At 30.8% G+C, this 20,621-nt stretch overlaps 1 protein-coding gene across 3 annotated transcripts in view; it reads right to left on the bottom strand.

Annotated features, from left to right (window-relative positions):
* Positions 1–4,903: 4,903 nt before the first annotated feature.
* The window catches only part of LOC142329353 (trehalose transporter 1-like protein), a 58,581-nt gene continuing 42,863 nt past the window's right edge, over positions 4,904–20,621 (bottom strand). For all 3 annotated transcript variants that reach the window (XM_075373859.1, XM_075373867.1, XM_075373876.1), the window contains exons 3-5: positions 14,002–14,137; positions 10,080–11,017; positions 4,904–5,205 (exon numbers count right to left, since the gene is read on the bottom strand). In XM_075373859.1, the coding sequence (XP_075229974.1) occupies positions 4,933–5,205; positions 10,080–11,017; positions 14,002–14,137 (1,347 nt within the window). In that variant the 3' untranslated portion in view covers positions 4,904–4,932. The remainder of the gene's footprint in view (positions 5,206–10,079; positions 11,018–14,001; positions 14,138–20,621) is intronic.

The following is a 20,621-nucleotide window of genomic DNA, read 5'->3' on the forward strand; positions in this document are numbered from 1 at the left end:
ATATATTGGTGTGCTCTTGCTCGGCACCTCAGTTCAATTGCGACTCCTCCGGAGAAGGGGGCGCATTGCTCCCTCCATATAGTTAGTGTCCCGTTGTGGCGTATTCCTGCTAGCCTATGTAACATTAGCACCGAAAGGACTTCAGTGGACGGTCTGAAGGGGAATTACGTCGGGAGGACAGGTTTTCAAAAGCCTAGCCTTCCGCGGTCGGCCCATGAAATGGGTTCGATAACGCTGGTTTAACAACGGATTGGAATGCAATTAAATCCGTCCTTAAAATCAAAATATAAAATAAAGACAAAAATTGAAAAATTAGACCCGTCATATAAAGTAAACCTTTAAAAACACGCCCGATAGAATCACCCAGCAGCAAGGGACACTTTCCAGGGTCTGCAATCCGAAGGGAAAATTTGCAAACTCCCGCCAACTTTGCATTCCATTCCATTCTGGCACCTCAGTCAGCGTCCAGCCGTGGCAACGGGAACATCTCCGCACTGCCCGTTTTTTTTTTATATACAAATTTGAAATGTGTGCTGCAATCGAAAATCCCGCGAGTTGTGAGGTGCGGTCTGTGATTCGTTTTTTGTTGGCAAAAAACTTAAAAACCAATAGAAATTCATCGGGAACTGTGTGAAGTGTACTGGAACAACGTAATGAGTGAAAGTTCTGTCAGGAAGTGGTGCATCAGTTTAAAAATGGCCGAACAAACGTTCACGATAAAGAGAAGAGTGGACGTCTGAGCATTGTGACTGATGATCTGGTCTCCAAAGTTGACGAAAAGATTCGTGAAAACCGCCGTTTCACAATAACTGAGCTTTCTCTATGTTTTCCACAAGTTTCACGGACTTTATTGTTTGAAATTGTTTCACAGAAGCTAGGCTACCACAAATTTTGTGCAAGTTGGGTACGTCACTGAGTGTTTGAGATCACAGGCGGCAGAATTCTATGACACAGGAATTTCAAAGCTTGTCCACCGCTATGATAAGTGCCTGAATTTGTATGGTGATTATGTTGAAAAGTAGTATTTTAGCCCCTCTTTCACATGTATATAATAAAAAGTTTTTCTTGTACTTGGTTTTTTAAAATTCCAAAACGTTCCTTACCTTCTGAATAGCCCTCGTATTTTAAAATGAAGACAAGCTGAACATTATATAGACGCTCTCTCTCTTTTTGTCATGGACATTTATTTATTTTATTTTTTTTGAGAAATAATTTTAATAAAATAATTTTTCAGTAAAATAGTTATATACTTAATAATAAACATTCAATAAAAATAATAAATGAAATTAACACGGAGTAGTCATTAATGTTGGTATAAATTCCTGTTAGTGCTACTTTACTTTACAGTGTGTAGCTTTGGTAGTACTTAAAGGACTTGAGACTGACTGCAGAGCTGACAGACAGAACAAAGATGTATGTCACAAGTGAATGATCCAAGACTTGTTTAAAGGCTTTCTGCAGTATTTATTTTAAAATCTGTTTTCTTTAAGATAATGTAGCATCATTATATGGCTGCATGGTACTGTTTAATTGTGGTGTGATACCATGAGTGTGTTCTTGGAATAGCATTGTCAAAGTTGAAGAGTGTTAATAAAGATAAAATGCTTATAATAAAGTAATGGGGAGGATAAAGTTAACTGGTCAAAATTTGTATTTTTAGAGAAATTCTAATTGTGGAAACATTTTAATTTGAGTTTTTTTACATACCTGTTTTTGTAAAGTAAAGAGAATGCTATAAAGTAAAGTATCAACAATAAATTTTTTGCATTTTAGTTATAGTTAACTGGCATTTGCTTGTTCAACAGCATTTGAGTTGTAGTTAAAAAAGTGACATTTGTTCATTCAACAGTATGATGAAAGGTATAATTACTAAATAATCTACTTACAAAATAACTGAACTTTTCTGTAAAGTAAATTTTGAAGCTAATTAGTAGCCCTTTCCTCATTGATTTAATGGTGGTGCTATTGTTAAAGCATTATAATAAAAAGTTTCAGAACCTTGTATTCAAGTAATACATTCAGTTTATGTTATGTTTATTCTTTTATTATCATATTTTTGTACAATACTGTGCAAATATCATTTTTTTTTTGTCTTCAGTCATTTGACTGGTTTGATGCAGATCTCCAAGATTCCCTATCTAGTGCTAGTCGTTTCATTTCAGTATACACTCTACATCCTACATCCCTAACAATTTGTTTTACATATTCCAAACGTGACCTGCCTACACAATTTTTCCCTTCTACCTGTCCTTCCAATATTAAAGCGACTATTCCAGGATGCCTTAGTATGTGGCCTATAAGTCTGTCTCTTCTTTTAACTATATTTTTCCAAATGCTTCTTTCTTCATCTATTTGCCGCAATACCTCTTCATTTTTCACTTTATCCACCCATTTGATTTTTAACATTCTTCTATAGCACCACATTTCAAAAGCTTCTAATCTTTTCTTCTCAGATACTCTGATTGTCCAAGTTTCACTTCCATATAAAGCGACACTCCAAACATACACTTTCAAATATCTTTTCCTGACATTTAAATTAATTTTTGATGTAAACAAATTATATTTGTTACTGAAGGCTCGTTTAGCTTGTGCTATTCGGCATTTTATATCGCTCCTGCTTCGTCCATCTTTAGTAATTCTACTTCCCAAATAACAAAATTCTTCTACCTCCATAATCTTTTCTCCTCCTATTTTCACATTCAGTGGTCCATCTTTGTTATTTCATATTGTGATTTCATCTTTCAAATATCATATTGTTCAATTTGTTGAAATTTTGTTTTGTACTATTTGTGAAAGTTGTTTGTTGTCCTGTTTCTGTGTAGTGATTTGTAAAATTTGATTCTATTGTGTGTTGTGCTTGTTTGTATTTCTTGTATTTGTGGGTGAATGTACATCCAATGTGACTGAAGTCGTAATTAATGCATTCATTTTTGTTTTATTTATTTATTTCTGGGTTGCTGGGGTTGTCATGTTTTTTCAGTGTGGCAGAGTAGCCGTTAGTGTGAGCTAGTAGTTAAGTTGTGCTTAGAGAGAAACATTAAAAATTGTTTTTGTCTGTGTTATTAATTCATTTTCTGAAGAAATGAAAAAATAACAACAAAAAATGTACATGTTAAGAGAATAAAGCAGAATAAACTGTGAATTCCACGCTAGTTATTATTTGTTTGTTGCAGTTTAATTATTTATTTTAGGAAGGTGCATTTGGGTAAATAAAACTGAAAATGTAGTGTTTGAATTGATGAATTGAAATTCAAATTTTGTTATTCTTAGATATTATAATAAGAATATATTATAATATAATAATATAATATATAATAATAATAATATATTATAATAAGATTATCTTACCATCATTAGAAGATTTGCCAATTTACAGAACTTTTATATTATAATTTTTGCAACATTTGTGCTGTTATGTTTGCTTAGTCTAAGCTTAAGAATTGTAGTATTTGTAAGCTGTATAATGGAAATTTGTAAGGTTTTAAGAGATAAAATGACATTTTAGGAGAATTGAACTTTACTTTAGGTAATGTTAAATATTTGAAAGGAATTTTTATTGGAATTACTCACTGGTAGCAAGTGTGGGAAATACTGTAGTGTTTCATTCTATTTGAAAATTTTGGTGTATGTTTTTTGCAACAGGCAATACTTTTTAAATGAGCTAATGTTATTTGTTGTTGAAGTATTCAGTAATACTGAACTTAGTTTTATAATGGGTTACTGTTTTTACAAGTATTCTTAGTACCCTTATTGGGTGTGTTAAGATGTGTTTTGCCCTGTCAGTCTCTGCCTTCTGTCCAAAAGATTCTGGTTAGAACTTTTTCATGTACTATAAGATCATATCATCATGATGGATAAATTACAAGTTATCTGAACTAGAAGATGATAAGAAAGAAAAATATCCTAATAAAATAACATCAAGTTTCTTTTTATCTGTTAAATATTTAATTAATTTATTTATTTATATTCAGGCCATATAAATTTTAATTTGGCTGAAAATTAAGTTTTAATGTTGTGTTATGACAACATATTTGTTTTGTTTAGTTTAATTGAATATGCTGAGTCTTATTACAGTCATTTTTTTCCAGGTATCTTGAGATGTGTTTTGGTACTGAAGTAATACATTTACATCCAAGGATATACAACAGACTTACTGATATTATCAATGTACATTTTCAATAAAAATCATGCACAAGATATGATTTTCTACTCAAACTCTTCAAATAGACTTCTAAAAATGTTGTTCTTACATCCTCCTTTGTGCATAAAGATTTCTGTTCATGGCCTACACTAAACACTGTACTCTATTCAGAGGATGTGTAAAGACAAGAGGTTGAATTAGTGATGTTTCACATGTCAGTCTTTTTAACTAAAGTTTTTTCATGGGAAAATTTTGTATATACGATTAACTAATATATATTGATGTTATTACAAATATTTTACATTTTGTATAATATTTTTATATTTTGTACTAATGGCAACTTTATTTGTTTGAAATTCCATATTTGTTCCATTTTGATTTACAATTATCGTTATTCGTACAAATTAGAAAGATTCATTTGACTATTGTGATTTACTTGTTTGTTCCTAAATGTTGGATGCACTTTGATATTTATCGAACTTTGATACTTATGGGCTACTCTCTTTTTAAAAAATCTTTCATCGTGTCCAAAAAATTGGTAAAGACTTTTCTGTTTATATAATTGTAAAAGAAATGTGTAAAGTTAAATGAAGGAACTAAGACCTATTGTGGGGTATGAAAGTAGTTAATACATCAGAGTAGGAAGGAAAGAAACAAGTTATTGATTTACCCCTGGAACTGAGTTCTCTACTTACTCTTGCTGTAATGTACTTACATTTTAGTGTTTGGAATTTACTCATTAAAAAGGAAATGTTTAGACACTTTTTAAATTAAACAATTTTTTTAATGATTTATAAACGTTCACTGCTTTGTATTACTGATTCTTCTTTGTTTCCTAATTTATTCTGTTCTATATCATGAAGTGACCTATTCTTTGTTTCTGGAAGAAAGAAAAAAATAAACACTGATCCAAATAATGCAACTAATGCAAATAAAAGAAATACATTTCCTGCTCCTAGTTCTTTAAATAGTAGGGGGCTGGTCTTTACAACGGTGAAGAACATTAAGAAGGCGAAGCAAGTACAACAACCACTTCCAATTTCTCTTACATGGCTTGGAAACATCTGAAAAAGTAATAACATAATTTTTAGTTTTTATCAATTGAACTATTGTTAATAAAATGTTTTTATAAGATTGATTTTAGTACACATATTTAAAATTGGTATATATTATTTTTTATAACTTTCTTAATCTGTTGAATTTTTTTAATTTTGTATTATAATGGCTACAATTCATTACGTTATGCATTATTCTTTTTGATTAATTACTAGTAGTCACCTTCCTCTATGAATCATGAGACCTTGTCGTTGGTGAGGGGGCTTGAGTGCTCAGTGATATAGAATAGCTGGACCGAAGGTGCAACCATATCGGAGAGGTATCTATTGAGACTAAAGACTAAAGAATGATTCCTGAAAGAGGGCAGCAGCTCTTACGGTAGTTGTTAAGGGTGTAGGTCAGGACGACTTAAACGGCCATATCAACATCACTCAATCCTCTGAGTACTGTGCAGCTGAAAGCAATGGAAAACTACAGTTGCATTTTTTCCAAGAAAATGTAGCTCTCTGCATTTACATATACCAATGATGGAGGCTCCTTCTTTGGTAAAATATTCTGGAGTTAAACTAGTCCCCTGTTCGGATCTCCGGATGGGGACTGCCAAGGAAGAGGTTACCAGAAAATTAAAAATTAACATTGTACGAGTCAGAGCGTGGAAAGTTAGAAGTCTAAAAATTGTATGTTAGAAAATTTAAAGAGGGAAATGGATAGGATAAATGTAGATGTAGTAGGAATTAGCGAAGTTCGGTGGGAAAAGGAAAACGACTTTTGGTCAGGAGATTATAGAATAATTAACTCACCTTCAAATAATGGGCAGGCAGGAGTAGGTTTCGTAATGAACAAGAAGATAGGGAAGAGAGTAATGAACAAGAAGATAGGGAAGAGAGTAAAGTATTTCAAAATGCATAGCGATAGAATCATTGTAATAAGGATAAAATCGAAACCTAAACCGACAACAATTGTTGTCGGTTTGGAAATATAGTGGGTGAATATGGGCTGGGCAAAAGGAATGAAAGGGACCAACTTATAGAGTTTTGCACAAAGTATAATTTAGTAATTGCCAACGCCCAGATTTAAATCAAAATAGAAGAATATACACATGGAAAAAGTCAGGAAATACTGCAAGGTATCAGATAGATTATGTCATGGTTAAGCAAAGATTTAGAAATCAACTCGTAGACTGCAAAACTTACCCTGGAACAGATATTGATAGCGACCATAATTTAGTGTTAATGAAGTGTAGATTGTAGAATGTTAAAAAGGAAATTCTTAAATCAGCAGAAGCGAACGTAGGTGGAACAAAGAGAAGTGGTAGGTAACCTTGGATTTCAGATGATATACTGCAGCTGATGGATGAACGTAGAAAGTATAAGAATGCTACTAAGAAAGTAAAAGGAACTATCGACAATTAAGAAATACTATAAACAGGAAGTGCAAACTAGCGAAAGAAGAGTGGATTAAAGAAAAGTATTCAGAAGTGGGAAGAGAAATGAACATTGGTAAAATAGACGGAGCATACAGGAAAGTTAAGGAACATTTTGGGGAACATAAATAAAAATGTAATAATATGTTAAACAAAGATGGTACACTGATATAATACGAAAGGCAAAGTTGATAGATGGGTGGAATATATTGAAGAGTTGTACGGACGGAGGAATGAATTAGAAAATGGTGTTTAAGAGGAAGTCGAAGAGGACGAAAGGGAAGAAACAATACTGAGATCTGAATTTAAGAGAGCATTAAAAGATTTGAATGCAGAAAGGCTCCTAGAATAGACGGAATACCTGTAGAATTACTGCACAGTGCAGGTGAGGTAGCAATTGATAGATATACAAACTGGTGTGTAATATTTATAAAAAAGGGGAAGTTCCATTAGACTTCAAAAAGAGTGTTATAGTCATGATACCAAAGAAAGCAGGAGCAGATAAATGTGAAGAATACAGAACAATTAGCTTAACTAGCCATGCATCAAAAATCTTAACTAGAATTCTGTACAGAAGAACTGAGAGGAGAGTGGAAGAAGTGTTAGGAGAAGACCTGTTTGGTTTCAGAAAACGTATAGGGACAAGGGAAGCAATTTTAGGCCTCAGATAATTAGTAGAAGGAAGATTAAAGAAATACAAACCAACATACTTGGCATTTATAGACCTAGAAAAGACATTCGATAACGTAGACTGGAATAAAATGTTCAGCATTTTAAAAAAAATTAGGGTTCAAATATAGAGATAAAAGAACGATTGCTAATATTTACAGGAACCAAACAGCAATAGTAATAATTGAAGAACATAAGGAAGAAGCCATAATAAGAAAGGGAGTCTAACAAGGATGTTCCCAACCCCGTTTCTTTTTAATATTTATATAAAAGATAACGATGCTACGATTTGCTGATGATATAGTAATTCTAGCTGAGAGTAAAAAGGATTTAGAAGGAACAATGAACGGCATGGATGAAGCCCTATGCAAGAACTATTGAATGAAAATAAACAAGAACAAAATGGAAGTAATGAAATGTAATAGAAATAACTAAATGTAAAATAAGAAGAGAAAAGATTATGGAGGTAGAAGAATTTTGTTATTTGGGAAGTAGAATTACTAAAGATGGATGAAACAGGAGCGATATAAAATGCAGAATGCAACAGGCAAAACGAGCCTTCAGTCAGAAATATAATTTGTTTACATCAAAAATTAAGTTAAACATCAAGAAAATCTTGGATTTTCTTCATGTTTAAGATTCCAAGGAATCTTGGAGAGCTGCATCAAACCAGTCAAATGAATGAAGACAAAAAAAAAACTAGTAGTCACATTCTTTCAAAATGTGGATTTTTTTTAGGTAGATTGTATAATGATAACAAATAAATCTAATCATTTTCGTTATTTAATAATTACCATCTCTGTCCTGTGAAATAAGTTAATCAAGAAACTAGGAAAACCAATTAATGTCATTAAAATTCACCATAGTTAATAAATATTTAGCAACGATAAATTCATATCAATGAAAAAAAAATTACTAAATTTTTAGTTGATAGTACTTGTGAGTAGCCTACTATGTTTAATCAGTAGTACAATGTTTAATGTCAAGTCTGTTCAGTAACAGTCACAGAGAAAACAAGTTAGCTGTGATGAAATGAAGGTTGAGTTTTAAGACACTGAAGAAAAAATGTTCAACAAAGAAATGGTACTTAAGAAAATTAACTAAAAATAAAAAATTTAGGTTAAGTAAAATTAATTTAAAAAAGTAAGTTAAAGTTAAAAAAATTAAGAATATTTCCTCTAGGCCTTTACTGCAATGTATACATATAAATGAATGTAAAAGTACATAACACAGAGATTAGGATAGGAGGTAAGGGAGGATGGGTATGGAGTTAAAATGGTAACATGTAGCTGAAAACTATTTGTAACAGGATATATTAGAACTGATGGATGAAAGAAAGTACAAAGTGTAAAAAAGATAATAAGGAAAGTGTATCGAATCTTTGAAAATAAAACTAATAAAAAATGCAATACATCAAAGGAGATAAACAATAATGGAGAGAAGAAACTTAATTTTGCAATGTAGACCAGGCAAAATAAAAATAAATATTTTTAAAAAATGTAGCAAAATATATTACTACCAGAGAATTTAAAACTGTTGTTAGAAAGAGAATAAAAAGCTAACAATATGGAACTGTACAGAGTGCAGAGAATTATCTAAAAATCTTAAACAAATTGATGATTTCTGAATAGACTGTGTTTCAGGATTAGAATTTTAAAAGCTTTGAAAGATTAAAATAAGGTATTAGGATGGATAAATGAAATACTATCCGAATTATAATCTTTAAGAGACACAAAACTGAATAAACTGTTCACATAAATATGTAGACTTTATGAGTCTGAAGAAGTGCCCTGAAATTAAAAAAAAGAAAAATAGTTAATTGATTTTTTAAATGTATTTTAACAAAAAATTGAAATTATAAATAAAAAAGGCCAGAGTAAAAGTATTTTACTCTCTGTCAAAAGTAAAAGATCTCTGTCTCTATCAAAAGTAAAAATTAATATTTAGCTGAACACTATTTGTATCAGGAAATGTAATTTAACAAGGAAGTTGACATAGATGAAATCTTAGGTGAAAGAAAAAATGAAAAACATTAAGGTTTTAAAATGAACATAAAAGAAGGAATTTTTGTCACAATCTATTGAAGAGATAAATTTGGTTAAATACTAATACAAGGTGTAAATTTGGAATTAGAGAGACTGTTAAGAGTTAAATTTGATAGGAAGTCAATAATTAGGAACGTATTACAGATAAGTGAGACGGCAGGTTATACAAAATATAAAGTGACTGATAAGTCAAGAAAATGACTGATGACTGATAACTCATGAAAAAATTTTGTATTTACTCAATATGAAACATGATAAAAGTATTAACATTTTTTTAAACAGTTTTAAGTGGTTGAAGCCTAGAAAACAGATAGTTGTTTGTGTCCATTTTACATATGTCATTGATTAAAAGACCCAATTAAGAGTAATTTAAAAATAATTTAAATCTTTTCCCATTGCTTTCAGTTGGACTAGATTCAACATCAAATATAAACTGTTTTAATGTTGCAATCAGTTGGCACACCTGATAACTGCTAAAAGGGCTGCTTGACCCCATTTGAAAAATCAGTTCATGGTCACCACAGAATCTACCTGCTTCATTAGATAGCTACCTCATGGCCTGCAGTTTAGCTACCAATTTTTCTACCAATTTCATTTTATTAAAGAAAATAGAATGGTAGGAATAAATAGAAAGTTTATGTAACTAAGGATTTAAAAAAAAGAAAACTGTATAATGTAGTAAAATTACAATTATTTTCAGACCATTTCTTATAAAAAATTTGTGCTATCTTTTAAACTGTTTTACCTCTCCTGTTAAAATCCATGGAAGTGGAACAGTTCCTGTGCAGATAAAGCAAACATACGCTGCCATAAATGGTAGTGTTATCCAAGAATATTCTGGTGGAGCAAATTTTAATGAAATTGTAAGACAAAGCAAGGAGATACCAGTTGATATTGAAGAGAACAGAGCAAGTGATCGCCGATTAAATTTTTTTAATAGAATACAAGTAACAGTTGACATGAAAACCCTTAAAATGTCAATTATAGCTGTGGATAAATATTCATTTACATTCGAAGATGTAGTGGAAAGAATAAAAACTGAATAATAAATTACTGCATTGACACCACTCCATTGTTGTATTACAAAAAATACCAGCATAATGAAAAGTGGCCTAAGAAATGATTTACATAAAATAGTATTATTAGAATTTGTTCTTTGATCTTCTGAACTTTCATTTTCTAGCATGGATTTTAGCTCAATGGAAGCTTCTGGTGAAAATCCTCGTAATTTTCGAAATGTTTGCTCTCCTTGATTTTTATGCCCTTTTAAAATTAGCCAAGATGGTGACTCTGGAGCAAATAACAAAATTATGAAAGCTATTAAAGGAAATGTAGCACATACTGAAGCTGTTGTTTTCCAGTAAAAAAATGTGCCAAGCAAATGTGATAATAATACTCCTACTGAGATAGCTAGGGGATTTGTTGCTAATAATACACCTCTGAAATGTGGGTCAGATATTTCAGCTACATATACAAGTAATAATGGACTGAATAATCCTACACATAGTCCTGTAATCGAACGACCAATGCATAATACTTCAAAAGTATTAGAACAACTTATCAAAATCCAGCCTATTATAAATAATATGTTAAATGCTCTCTGAGTAGGTCGACGTCCAAATTTTTCCATGATGAATCCACTCAAAATACATCCAATGATCATTGGCAGCACGGCTATACTAGCTGTAAAAAAAAGGTATTCACAAATTACTCAATTTGTCTACCTACCAGTAATAAAAGGCATCTACTTAACTTATAATCTAATTTACATATTTGTGTTAATTTATTATGATTTCACATTTATATTATATATTATATTTATGCATGTAACTAATTGAAATTTCTAACTATGTTATTGTCTGTAATAATTTCAATTACATTGTTAAACTGAAAAAAAAATCATATGGTTTTTTGTGGGCAGTTATGTTGAGACACAGCTTCTGATGGTTCACTCGACTGTGTACAGCTCACAAACCTCCTGGCAGTTCTCTGTATGGCTCACACAGCTCCATCTTTGCTATAAAAGCTGGCCTTGCACTAAAATAAGTCTCTTCTCATCCTTGAAAGACTCAGTTGAATAAAAAAACAAAAATTATTTATTTGAATAATATACAAAGTGCCTCACAAGAAACAGAAAGAATTTCAGGACACACTCAAAGTTAAAATAAAGAAAAAAAATTATATAACTTTGTTGCAAAAATGCTTTGTCTTCAATTTTATAGAGTGAAAAATTTCATCCGGATTTTGTTCCAAAGGTAAAATGAAGCATATATTAAAATTTCTAGAACTTAAATTCAGCACTAAATTTGATGTTGTTTTTGAGCTGAAAAATTAAAGAAAAACAGGTCCCAGAGCTATACCTCAAGCAATTTTTAAGAAAATTATTCTAGAAAACAAATGTTAGTATGTCAAAGCAGAATTTTTTTAGGCTTGATGTAAAATAACAGTCAAGTTGTGGGTAAACAAATAAAATTTTGTAACAAAATTTATTTTTTTGAGAATTTAATTCTCAAGAAGAGCTTAAGAAATCTGATTTTTCAAAAACAAAACAACAAAAAAGTCAATGTGTTACAATTTTAAATGAAAAGAAGAATCATTCCACTGTTGAAAAATATCAAAAAACAAAATAAAATATTACAATTAAGTAAAACGACAAATGGAATAAGCTAATAATTTAATAATATTATTTAAATTATACTGTATTACGTTAAAAAAAAAATAAATATTAAGAAATGAAAATTCATTGTTTAGAAAGTTTTGAAAGAATTAACTGAGACTTTTTTATTATATAAATTAAAAGCGGGCCAACAACTGAAATTTGTTTATTATGTTTGAGTAATTTTGTATACTTTCAAAATTAGAAAGTTGCAATGCCTTTTCAGTTTTCAGAAAAAAAAAAACTTTTCAGTTTTTAAATGAAGACTATGGAGATGTAACTTTAATATGACCTGAGATTATCTCATTTGTTTATGATGGGGATATATATGTTTATATATACTAGGTTCGTCTGAGAAGTTTTCAAATGACTGTGAGTTGACGCAGTAATGGGTGAGTTGACGCAGTCATGACCAAATGACAAAAATATTTAACAAGCATTATCCTTTATATGGCTTCCTCCAAAGTTTCAGATGTATTCATTTAATTACTTTTGATGATCGAGTAAAGAAAACAAGTTTTGACATTGTATGAAGATTGGATAAAATTGTAGTTCGAGCTACTATGAATACTTTTGTTTTAAAAACTTAACCCCAACAGACATACAAAAAGAATTAGGGTCTACTTTAAAAAACTCTATTTACTCAAGGTAAACAGTGGGGACTCCCAAAAACTGCCACGACTGACAAAATCGTCCCAAAAATCCACAATGACGTATTTAAATATCGACAACTGAAAGTATGCAAGCTTTCTAACATTGCAAACATATCGATAGACCATGTATGCAATGTTTTATACTGTATTGGGAATGAGGAAGCTTTTTGTTCATTGGGTGTTAACAGTTGACCAAAAACGCATCCTACTGATCACTTCTCAAGATATTTAGACTTATTTAAATGCGATTCCTCTAAGTTTCTTCAATGTTTTATAACAGCGGATGAAACATAAATTCATGAATACACTCTAGACCAACAGCAGTTCAAACAATGGGTAAAAGTGCACCAAAGAAAGTGAAAACATTTCATCTGTAGGAAAAGACACAGTTATATTTTTTGGGATTCTCATGTTGTGTACCTCATAGACTACCTGGAAAAGGACCATCAACAGGAAGTATGGACCAATTGAAGTGTGCTATTCAGACTAAACATTCACACCTGGCAAAAAGAAAGTGCTCTTTCACCATGATAATTAGTCTGCACATACTCCAATACCTATGCTTCGAGATGTTACCACATCATTTTCGTTAGGTTTGGGTTCTAGTTACTACTTCCTCTTCCCGTCCTGAAGAAATGGCTCACTGGACAAAGATTCACTTCAAAAGATGAGATCAAGCTAAGATGACCACTTATTTTGCAGAGTTTACAAATTGCATTATACTGAGCGTACTAAAAAGCTGGAAAGTCAGTCAGTCTAAATTTATCAAACAGCAAAATGACTGCATTAAAAAATAAAAATTTCTGAAAAATGTGGTGTTTTGTTTTAGGCTGAGAGCTTTCTGAATGACTCCAGCATATGAGAACTATTGAAAAATTCACTTCTGGTTGTCATGCAGTACATGATAAGTTAAAAAGTCAGCAGTGTCAAAAAGATCTGTCTCTTTTTTAGCTCAGAAGAGCTGGATTTGGCCCATAATAGATAGAGAAAAAATTTAAAAGATCAGGAGAAGTAATATTTACAGCAATTTGTTTTATCAGCAACAATTTTATCTCTGAACATTTTTACATTTAGTGTCAAAGAGAATCAGAACAAGAAACAGATTATGCATCTTTTGAGATAACTATTGAGTTTTATTTTTTCACAAAGTATTAATCAAATTACTTACAAAGGAAAGCAAACTTAAACGTCTCAACAGAAAGTAAGAATTATTGGTTCTTTTATTTACATTGAAATAATTATTCTAATATTCTTACTTCAATGGTTTTGAAAATTTAAAGTAGATAATTACTTTTTTTTGTATCGAAAATATAAAAATTAATCTTAGTCTTATTTTGAAAATTATCTAATTTACTTACCAATCCACGATGATTGATCATTTGTAATTTTTATTATTGATTTTGTTTCCATTAGTTGGGGTAATAGGACTGCTGAGAAACCTGATGTCATACCTATAGCCAGTGTAGAAAAAAATGGCCCAGTAGCAGCTAAAACCTGTTGCATAGTATTATAAAATTAGAAATGTTTCAATGATAAAAATATTAAAAATAATATTTTCTAGCAACATAATTACTATATGCAATTTCCTCTGTGTGTGTGTTTGTAAATTATCATATCATGCTGTTGTTTTCATTCATCTGCAGAACATGGATCTATATTATTTTAAGCTGCATATATACAAATATATTTATAGATTGGAATTATGGGCATTAGAGGTGGATTTTAAAACAGACAGGATATATAGATTATGTTTTAAGAATTTAATTAATAGTACATAAAGTTTTTCTGGAGTTGTTGAATGATGATGTATTGAAGATATGAAATATTGATATATTTATGAATCTTACTATTTTGCTGTATTTGATATATTATGTTTTATTCCATACTTTTGTTTGTTTTTTATAAGTTAACTTTATTGTAAAGTAATGAATGAAGTTACATTATCTGTTGCGGTGTATCATACTTACATATGATATAAATAATATTTAAATCATCATACATTCAAAATACTCACCAATGTAGATGACCAGAAACTCTTGATATCCTCCTTTACTTTTCACAAAAAAAAACAATAAATAATTTTCATAGTACTAGAATTCATGAGCTTAAAATATAACATTAGTAAGTGCGATATTTATTAAATTTTTGTTTTTAATAAATCTTTTTTTATACCTATTATTAGTTGTCTATCAATTTATGTAACCAGTGGTTTCATTATCAAAATCTAACATCAGAAACTATTAAAGCCTTTTTTCATTTATTAATATCAACAAGGTAGCATTTTTTTTACTGTCACTTGATTTTAATTACTTAACGGAGAACTGTTTTACTTATACTTATGAACTACAGCATCTTACTTTTAAACCTAACTGGGATTGATTGATCTAAATGGTATTGTTTAATTTGAGCCTTTCAAATTTACTAAAATTTACATGATATTCATTTAGACATGTGTAATGAATTTTATATGTTCATTAATTTTCTGATGAAGATTATAATGGTGCTTCCCTTTTACACCAAACCTTCATTCAGTTATAAAATAAATTGTTTTCTTTATATTTATAAAATAATATTCATTCTGCATATCAAACAATTCACTGAGGCAAGGTAAAGAAGAAAATTAATTGTATATATTTTGCAATGATATTTAAATAATAAAGAATATATATACTCTCATTTTTTAAAAACTGATGGCTAATTCTACTGATTACAATTAAATATGTAATTTTGATTCTTCTGATAATTGAATAACTTCAATTTGATTGAAGTTACGTACTGGGTGATCATGCTATTATATTATACCAGGTGATACCAATGAAGTTTTTACTGATATGATCTGCGATTGTGGCCAACCATTTTTACTGATATGATATGCATTTAAACATCTAGGACAGAAGGGGACTGAATAAATTGATTTTTGATTTTAGCAGTTCTGTGAACAAGTAGATTTTGTTCATTTTGTACTGAATTTAACAGAGAGATCATGCCCAGTACTATACATGTGTGTTTTTAAGAGAAGGAATATTTTGTTATAAAAATAGTGTCAAAATTTAATGTGCACACTTTTTTATATTCAGCAAGTATGGTAAATACTTAGAAGTCATTTTAGTCAGAAAAACATATTTCACGACTAATGACTGCTGAGTACAAGATATTCTCATTTCAGATATTTTATTTAAGATTTTTTGGTAGGAAACAATCTCAGAAAGAGCTACTTTTATACTATGAATATAAGTTTATTACGTCTTTCAGCTTTTCTGTTTTTCAAGTAGCTGATTACAGAACGTCGTAAACTTTCTCCAATCTATTCATTCAGTAAATAAAATTTTACTTTTCACTTCCACTGATCTAAGAGCAAATCTTAATTTTTTATTGTGGTTTGGTCATTTTTTATTTTATAATTTACATTACTTTATTATATAGTATTTGAAAATAAAATAAATTAAATATAGAATTTTTAAGTTACAATATATGATATTAGATAAACTGTCAATTTTCAGAAAAAATTATTTTCTAAAAGTATAATATAAAAAATTATTAAATTTTTAAATCAACTGTTTTACAAATTATACTTTCATATAGATTTTTATTTTTATTGTTTTACAAGGAGTGACAAAAACAAACTGTAATTCACCTCACTTTTAATTTTTATAGCATCATATGAATTTATTTAGGCCTACTGGTAAATATGTTATTTTTCTCAGTTGTATTCTACCCTTATGAGTAACCTGGATAACTGTTACTTTCCCAAATGTATATTAAGCAGCATAAGCATTAACTAAAAAATTTCTTTTCAATAAAAATGCATTTTTGTTTTCTGTCTAAATTTCTATCCCGTTTTACCCCGATTTTCATCAGACAGTTTGATTATGGAATAAAAGGAGCATTTTCTTATCTTATTTTTTCTATTTCTTTCTATAAGCAATTTTTTTTGTATAATTTTCTAGTACAACAGTGTAAACTCTGAACAGCGGCTATTAAGAATTTTTCTTCTTCAGGCTACGAATACTTGGTTTTGTATTACTCTAATATAAAATAAAACCAGTTTGCAACATTTAGCACGGTATAGATTTTGGCCGGCATTTTACCTCGAGAGGACTAGATCTGATTTTTTCTTATCAACTACTAATTTGAACTGTTAGCCGTAACCAATGAGTTGGTAAATAGGTACAATCTGTTATTTTTGCGTGTCGTTTCTATTTTTCAGGAAAGGTACTTAAAATTTTATAATTATGTCATAAAAAGACTTCTTTCTATATATAATAGATTTTTATTTTTCCTTCCCGACTAGTAATCGTTTTCTGCTCTTTACAATTGCTCATAAGTACATTAAATTAAAACCTTTTCTGTTTCATATTATTTCAAGAGATTGTTTAAAGAACAAAAAACGGATTATTTACTTTAAAAATAGATAAACTTCTTCAGGAAAACATGGTAATTATTTCGGCGATGAAAGTTTAAAAAAAGAATATTTCCAGCTTCAGTAATCGAAGCGAAATGATTTTTTAACGGACTTAAAGTTTTATATCGGACATTTAAAAGTTTTTACCGTTCGTAAATTTGGATGGGGTGAAATTTAAAGAAATAATGATAATGATTTATTTGAGTAGAGATTTGTAATTTAAGTAATTAGAAAGTCTGACTGGCTAAAAATTGAAATTTCTTTTATTAATATTGCTGGTCAAACAAATTTTTATTTTGAATAAAGCATCATAATATGCGTATTATAGATACATCATAGCGCAGTAACAAAGTTGATAGTACATAACAATATGCTTTTACCTCCATGCCTGACGTCAGTTTAATTAAAAACAAAAATCAATTTACAAGAAAAAAGTTATATTAAAGTTATAATAAAAATAGTTATTTATGTAACTGTTTAACAATGCTTAATTCTACATAAATCTACATATCTACAGAAATTAACATATTAAAATCCCTGATAAACTGTTGTAATGACAATAGTAAATATAATCTTGTTAGTAAAACGTATTTCTCTTAAACATCTGTCTTAATTCTCAATACAAAATAATCAATTGCTTACAAATCAAAATATTTGTTGTTCCAAACGATATCCGATTGCCTACACAATTTGAACGTATAGAAAATAATAGGCAGCCCTTTGGATCCACTTTATTCATCTTGCAACAGTTCATGGAATCTTAAAAAAAATTAAAAAAATATCTTTTCGAGGTTTTTCATAATATGATTTCTAATTCTACAGAAAAGCACATTTTTGAAATCCAGTCATAAAACTCTTTATCGCAAGTAAAAAATCATTTCAATCCGGTTATTGGAGCTGGATGTCAATTTTTTTAACGCCCATCATCGCCAAAATAACCGCAGGATATAAATAAAAGTCTGTATAAATAGAGTTAGTAATAGATTTAGATGAGGATGAGATATAGTAGTTCATATTTCAATCACAAATTTTACCAAATATTTTTGTTGAAGTTAAAAAACTCGGGAATTTCATACAACAGAGAGGGGCGTAAACGAAAACGTATTTTCTCTGCTTTTCTTCTTTATATACTTTTATATTATAAAAATTATTTAGAAATGATTTATGTTATAAAAATATATTATAAAAAAAATACATTTTATATATAAAATATTATATATATATATATTATAATAATAAATACACATATAAATATATATAAAAGGACATTTTTGATTTACTCACTTCCTTATTTTTTTCCTGGTCCTTAGGGGACATTCAAAGAGCCCCGACAATTATCGGCATTATTTCGTCTTTATTCCCCACATCCTACTGACCTCAATTTTGAGATCTTGTTATTTTTATTTCTTCTCGGGAATTTTTCGTGTGATATTTGCATTGCTCAACACAGAGACGTCTATCAGTACCACACCTCTCTCTTCTTCGACCTTCAGTACAATATCGGGTCTAATAACATTCACCTATCGATGTATGTGTACTGGCATATCATAAGTGATCGTATGCCTCTTGTTCGTTATTATCCGTTACGGTATATGCTGGTACCATTTGTTCGTATTCAGCGGTATTCGGGGTCATCTACACATGGCCCAGTGAACGTAACCATATTCTATTATGCCTTTGCAGGTATTCGATTTTCTCCAACTGCGGGTATCCCGATAGATGATGTATTGTTTCGGAGTAGGTTTTTTCTACACAGTCTACATTTGTCATCCTCTTTTGTCTTCATATTGTACTTCTCGTAATTTATTGTCTTCAGTGTCTGATTCTGCGACTACAATCAGGGCTTCGGTTTCAGCTCTCAGTTGTACTCTGCGAAGCTATGATACTTGCGTTCCTATCGACGCCTAGTACCTTCCATTCTGATACCATACTGTCTATGAAGATGTTTCCCACGTCTCAACGCCTGCTTCGTAGGACGGAGCTAACTCTTCTAACTTGTTTCTTAGTTAGCTTTTCCTTGACATTTGCACCCTTGATTTGAGAATTCTCTTCCATATCCAGATATTTATATACCTCTCCGTGCTTTGATTGTCTTATGATCGTTCTCATCTCGTCATTCTCCCTGGGCATTTCAGCCTTTATTCCTCTTCTAAGAAGGATTTTCGCGCACTTATCCAATCCTGATATCCGATATCGCTACTGAATTCTTTGATTATTTGTGTCATCCCATCAAGTTCTTCCGGACCCTTTCGCTATTACTTTTAGATCTTCCACATACAGAAGATGCGAAATTGCCTCCTCATCTCTATGCATTTTATATTTCAATTTAATACTTCTCAGTCGATGCGTGATAGGTTCTAGGGCTGAGCATAAAAGCAGCAGTGGAAGTGAGTCTCCCTGAAATATACCTTTCCATATGGAGAACGTTCTCATTCTCGTGATGCCGGTACCGTTATTGATCAGTTGTTGGATTCTTCATTATCTAAAATCTTCTTTGCGTACTTTGATGATTTCTGGATGAACTTCGTCATCTCCATAACTCTCAGTTCATTCAGAAGTGAGGTACACTAATCGAGCCAAGCCACCGCCAATTACATTTTCTTCCTTCTAGCATCAGTAGTAATAGTTTTGTCCAGAAGAAGCAATTCCTTACATCCATATGATCCTATTCGGCAGTCTTTCCGTTCTTCTGGAAGTATCTCACTCCTGCCTAGGCAGGAGTGAGATACTTCCAGATATACCCTATTTGAGACAGTGGACGTGAATAATTTATAAATCACTGACAGAAAGGATATTAGTCTGTATTGTTTCGGCGATTCTACTATTCCTTCTCTTCCTTTGGAAATTACGCATTTTATGCCTTCCGTCATTCAGTGTGGGTTACGATGGGATCTCCTCAATACCTCTGTGAAGGCTTGCTATCACAGTATGTAGGAGAGGTACGATCTAACGTTTCAAACAGAAGTTTTGCACCCTGTCAATTCCTGATGCTGACCATTTCCTTGTTTTTTCAGCGCATCACTTCCTCGCCACTGGTTTTATCGTTTCGCATGGCCTCGAGGCAGCAGTTACGATAATTCTCATCTTCTATCTATGTAGCTTTGTGAATCTCTCTTTCCCAAATTTCAGCCTAATCTCGTCATCCCTTCCTCCTTACATTGCCATCGTTCACATTGTTCTTTCCGTAAATTTTCCCATAAAACCGCTTAGAGTTGTCTTGGAAAACCATATTGTTAATCCGGAACGCTACTCTCTCTTAATATTTTCCTATTATTTGTAATTTTGTAGATATTTGCTGCTTGAGAGTCTCTATAAAGGCGGTACAGTCTACAACGTTATTAATTCCGTACTTTTCCTTCAGTTTTCGTATTTACTCTTTTATTGTTATGTGTTCCTTCCTTAATTTCATCGTCAAATACTTGCAACTATTATTTCCTCACTTTCTATATTCTTCCATTCAAACGGCTCGCCCGTGGTAGTTCTTCTCCTGTCTATGTCATTATTTTATCTCTCATGTCTGCCTTTTCATTCCTCCTTGTTTTGTCTCTTTCTCTTTTTTTCTTTCTCTTATAATTT

The sequence above is a fragment of the Lycorma delicatula genome, chromosome 1 (assembly GCF_047948215.1).
Source record: "Lycorma delicatula isolate Av1 chromosome 1, ASM4794821v1, whole genome shotgun sequence".
NCBI classification, from domain to species: domain Eukaryota; kingdom Metazoa; phylum Arthropoda; class Insecta; order Hemiptera; family Fulgoridae; genus Lycorma; species Lycorma delicatula.